Here is a 5,000-nt window from a genome sequence, read left to right on the forward strand (position 1 = left end):
GTGAACAAGGAAAAATATTATCTAGACGAGTGAATAGATTGACCTTGAAACAACAACGATTAATTACTCTTGCGATAAAACAAGCTCGTATTTTATCTTTGTTACCCTTTAAAAGGAAAGGATTTCAAATAAGCGAGTCGACCGCTAGAACTAATGCTTTGAAAGCTAGAAATCAAAATAAAGATCAAAAGAAAGAAAAATTCCAAATAAATAAAAAAAAGAAATAGGCTTACTTCACTTGAATCATAATTCCAATCCGAACTCAAATGCGGATTGGTGTTTTGCTCGAAAAATCCGTGAATCTATATTTGATTATCGTGTCATAAGAAAAAAATGAATCAGAAATCTTTTTGGATTGAACGTGTTTTACTATTTTATCAGATTTGATCATCGTAATTTCTACTCTACCTTCCCGGAGTTCATTCTCCGGGAACTCCATTGAAAATATTCCGTTGGATTCTTTACAATCTACTTTTTTTTTATATGATCTCGTTCGAAATCATATAAAGACATTTCCTATTTGATATAGCTATTTGCGCAAGTATTTTACGGTTAAGAAGCAATTGGTTCTTGTACAGATCGTGTATGAATTTACTATAACTATAGGATACTCCTCTTTCGCGAATTACTGCGTTTATCCGAGTGATCCACAACCGACGAAAATCTCTCTTTTGCCTATCCCTATCCCGATGAGCTGAAGCCAAAGCTCTTTTTTCCTGTTGAGTCATAGTTCGAGTAAGCCTTGAATGAGCCCCTCGAAAACTTGATGCAAAGAAATGCATTTTTGTTCGGCGTCTCCGAGCTATATATCCCCGTTTAATTCTGGTCATGGAATAAATGAAACTTTTTCGAATAACTCATTTTTTCTTTCTTTCAGCTATTCTTTTATTTACTCTGTCTTCTATTACTATAACTAACAAAAACTAACAAAACGGATTTCTCCAATGTATAAAATAAAAATTCCAATGGCTTTTGCTACTATAACCTTCCCAACCACGATTTTTCTTTTTTTGTTTAGGTATTTTACCACGAAACAAGAATAAGAAAGACATAAGAAATTTTATTTTCCTATAAAAAATAGAGTAAAAAAAAAAAATAAATAAATAAAACTAGATAAAGAAATAGTGGGGTTCCTTCGTTTCTATGGTTACTTCTGAAACGGTGAGGTCTTCTCTATACACCGGAGCCTTTCACTTCATTTAATCAACTAATCAACGTTATTGGGAACTTGTATAGTTCACATTCTTTGGCTCTACCCATGAATTTTCCAGTAATAGGTCTTTCACAACGAGATCTACTTATAAAGTAACGGTATTTAAGTATGAAAGTTAGCTGGGGTAGCTGGCCCTGTTAGTCCGTTCTTGCCAGAGTGGGAGCCTAATCGTTATGTTTTTTAAATAGGATTTCCTCCGCTTAATGGATAACCATTTGCTACCAATGGAGAATTTATTCTCATCTTCAATTGAGGTAATTGGATTTGCACCAATGGAAACCATAAACTTTATACACAATAGAGGGATATGATAGAGTTTAATAATGAGTGGAGTTCCTTCTTCCATTCTATCCCATTCACTCAGATACTGACCATTTATACTGGAAAAGTTCTTTTTTTTTTTTCTTTTGTTATGTGCCAGCTGATAATCTAAACGAGTCGCACATACACCCTAGTACATGTTCCTCGACGCTGAGGACATCCCCGAAGAGCGGGGGATTTCGTGACATTTCTGATTGGCTGTCTTGGATTTCTAATAAGTTGTTTAATAGTTGGCATGTTGAATTGTATACATAATATAATGGTCTGGTTTAGATTGATCCTAACCGACTGATGATGAATTCCTTCTATTTCCATTTAATAGAATGTATATTCAACTCGGAGATCAAATCTAAAATCACATATTTGAACGAAATCCATATGAATACAATCCCTACAAGATCAACCCCTTAAGAACTCTTCATCATCTGAGAACTCTATATCATCAATAATTCCATAAATTCGGGCTTGTCTTGCTGAAAAGAAAACGTCTCTGTCCATGTCTCGGGATATGATCGAGGTAGGGTTGCCGGTTCTTTGTGCATAAATCTCTGCGATGCGTTCACGCAGTTTCAACGCTTCTTTCATTTCCAAGAGAAGTTCTCCTGCATGACTCTCAAAAAAAGAAGTCCTAGGTTGATGGATCATTACCCTGATGATATAACAAAATGTTCCTCTAGCTCGCATGAAAAAGCGAAGGCAAACGATAGAATTGAACAACCGTACAGGCATCTTTTGGGTATTGCATACGGCTCTACAATAAAATGGATCCTGAACCCTCCCTTCCATTGAAGAAAGAGAAAAAAAATAGAATCTATCAGAACCAGATGGGTAAATGATCAAATTGCCACCCTTCCTTTCGGAGAAGTTGAAAAATATTATGATGGCTCCGTTGCTTTATATAGTTCTATTTATGATTTTTTTGTCTCTAGCAATCCCAAAGTTTCTTTTTTGATCCGATCAAATAATGAAAAAATCGTGACTTACATATTCTTAAGTACCCCCTGGCATGAAAACAAAAAAGGTTTGTGACGCTGAACTGGACTCCCGATAGATAAGAGAAAATCGGAAATGCCTTTGAGTTCATACTCCTCTCTCGATACATAATCGAATGTTTTTGTTTTTAAAAACAATAAAAAAAATTGAATATCGAATTCGAAGTGCCATGCTATTATTACTTAATATTATATTGACATTCATATATTCATATAACGAAGGCATAGTCTTCTTTTTTTTTTGTCAAATAAAAACCTCATTGGCGCCAAGCGTGAGGGAATGCTGCACGTCTGGTAATTGCTCCCCCGGCCAGGATAAAAGATCCCATTGAAGCGGCTAATCCTATGCATATTGTACTGACACCTGGCCGCACAGTTTGCATCATATCATAAATAGCTACTCCAGATATTACATCTCCCCCGGGAGAGTTTATATACAAAAAAATATCCTTGGTATCATCTTCGATATTAAGATATACCAAAAGACCAACAATTTGATTCGAGATCTCACTATCAACCTCTTGAACTAAAAACAGGAATCGTTCGCGATAAAGTCGGTTGATTAGGGGAAATTGTTTCCCTTAGGAACCGTACATGCGCCTTTTGACGCATACGGTTCAAAAAAATTGTGAAAAAGAATCAATGTATAGATTCCAGCCCCTTTCTTTTTTTTTCATAACAGGTTTTTCTGACGTCTAGCGAAATTTTCTTCGATTTTTCAATAAAGACGAACTCCGTTTTCTATTTTTCGCTTTTCTATCTATTAGAAGAAGAAGAAAAGGGGTCACTAAACTTATCGAGTTAACTTCTCATTGATGTATTGTTTCATCGAGATTTCATCCAAATTCCGATGGCATTTTCTTGTTCCTGAATGAGTTTCTTTTATTTAGGTTTCTGCTCTTCTCCGGGTAAGGATTCGCCCCATTTTGATTTGTATATATAGAACAAATGCTCCCATTACCATTTCTTTTTGTTATGACTTTATTTTTTCAATTCATGTCATACCTTCTACCAAGTAGTTATTAAAGTTTGAGATACCTGACAAAGAGGATCTATTTCAATTTCCAAATATAGGAATCAGTTATGGTACAAGTAAAAATCATCGATATATTACCGATTGGCTTTTTTTTTTAAACGGAGCCTGAATACTTCATTTTTTTAGTCCAACCAAGCCAACCATAATAGAATATAATAGTAAGTAATATGAATTTTCCCCCAAAAGGTTCTCATTGTTTTTCACGCTCCAAATTTTGGATGATTCCATGAATTTATCTAGGTGAAAGGGGGGCTATCTCTCTCGGGGGAGAGAACGGGGAAATCCCAAATGACTCAATATATCTGACAAGTCGCACTATATATCAATCCACGATGCATCTTCATCTCCGGGATTTCGGAAAGGTACTTTTGGAACACCAATAGGCATAAAATGAAAAGATCTCCTACTTAAAATTGAAAATTTCACTTTGATGGGGAAACGTAAAAAAAAAAATAGGGTTTGATTGGCTTTATATTATAGTATTGAGTATTGGTTTTTATCGTATTTCTTTTATACATAGATTCTATAGACTATAAAAATAGACTATAAAAATTCCTAAAGTCATAAAAAATGCAGAATGAATAATGAATATAATAAAATTATTACGAATAGGGCCTTCTAATGATGAATAAATGGGGACCCTTTCGCTCATAGAAAAAGGTATCAACCCCCGTTGCGTATTGGTACTTATCGAGTATAGAATAAATCTGCTTCTCTTTGTTCCTACGAACAGAATTGTTACATTATTACCAACAGAATAGAACAAATCTGAACCCTTGTTCTGAAAAAATCCGCTGAACAAGAGCAAGCGGGGTCCATAGGATAGTCATAGTATAGTCTTTTCCTCTTTTCCAACGCAATAAAGTTACACAGTGTCTATTTATCTTTGATAAAGGGGTATTTCCATGGGTTTGCCTTGGTATCGTGTTCATACCGTTGTATTGAATGATCCCGGTCGGTTGCTTTCGGTTCATATAATGCATACAGCTCTGGTTGCTGGTTGGGCTGGTTCGATGGCTCTGTATGAATTAGCGGTTTTTGATCCTTCTGACCCTGTTCTTGATCCAATGTGGAGACAGGGTATGTTCGTTATACCCTTCATGACTCGTTTAGGAATAACCAATTCATGGGGAGGTTGGAGTATCACAGGCGGGACTGTAACGAATCCGGGTATTTGGAGTTACGAAGGTGTAGCTGGGGCACATATTGTGTTTTCTGGCTTATGCTTTTTGGCAGCTATCTGGCATTGGGTGTATTGGGATCTAGAAATATTTTGTGATGAACGTACAGGAAAACCTTCTTTGGATTTGCCCAAGATCTTTGGAATTCATTTATTTCTCTCAGGGTTGGCTTGCTTTGGTTTTGGTGCATTTCATGTAACGGGCTTGTATGGTCCCGGAATCTGGGTGTCCGATCCTTATGGACTAACGGGAAAAGT

General features: G+C 35.9%; 5 protein-coding genes across 6 annotated transcripts in view. All coding sequences in view use genetic code 11, as the record gives it.

Annotated features, from left to right (window-relative positions):
• Nucleotides 1-227, forward strand: part of rps18 (ribosomal protein S18) — a 348-nt gene extending 121 nt beyond the window's left edge. Inside the window, exon 1 of the mRNA in view lies at nucleotides 1-227. This exon is cut by the window's left edge and continues 121 nt beyond it. Coding sequence (YP_009491747.1) covers nucleotides 1-227 — 227 coding nt within the window.
• A 252-nt stretch (nucleotides 228-479) lies between these two features.
• Nucleotides 480-830, reverse strand: rpl20 (ribosomal protein L20). Its single transcript has one exon. It carries the CDS (start codon nucleotides 828-830, stop codon nucleotides 480-482), a length of 351 nt encoding a protein of 116 aa, YP_009491748.1.
• An 827-nt stretch (nucleotides 831-1,657) lies between these two features.
• On the reverse strand, nucleotides 1,658-1,771 carry rps12 (ribosomal protein S12; one part of a trans-spliced gene, as the record gives it; the record has 2 gene entries for this part). Coding sequences YP_009491749.1 and YP_009491704.1 both cover nucleotides 1,658-1,771 — 114 coding nt within the window.
• A 162-nt stretch (nucleotides 1,772-1,933) lies between these two features.
• On the reverse strand, nucleotides 1,934-3,949 carry clpP. Its single transcript has 3 exons — nucleotides 3,879-3,949; nucleotides 2,796-3,087; nucleotides 1,934-2,185 (listed from the first exon to the last, which is right to left on the reverse strand). Exons 1-3 carry the CDS (start codon nucleotides 3,947-3,949, stop codon nucleotides 1,934-1,936), a joined length of 615 nt encoding a protein of 204 aa, YP_009491750.1.
• Nucleotides 3,950-4,467: 518 nt separating this feature from the next.
• The window catches only part of psbB, a 1,527-nt gene continuing 994 nt past the window's right edge, over nucleotides 4,468-5,000 (forward strand). Inside the window, exon 1 of the mRNA in view lies at nucleotides 4,468-5,000. This exon is cut by the window's right edge and continues 994 nt beyond it. Within this exon, the coding sequence (YP_009491751.1) occupies nucleotides 4,468-5,000 (533 nt within the window).

The sequence above is a fragment of the chloroplast genome of Ipomoea triloba (genome assembly GCF_003576645.1).
Source record: "Ipomoea triloba voucher KIOM201701018921 chloroplast, complete genome".
NCBI lineage: Eukaryota > Viridiplantae > Streptophyta > Magnoliopsida > Solanales > Convolvulaceae > Ipomoea > Ipomoea triloba.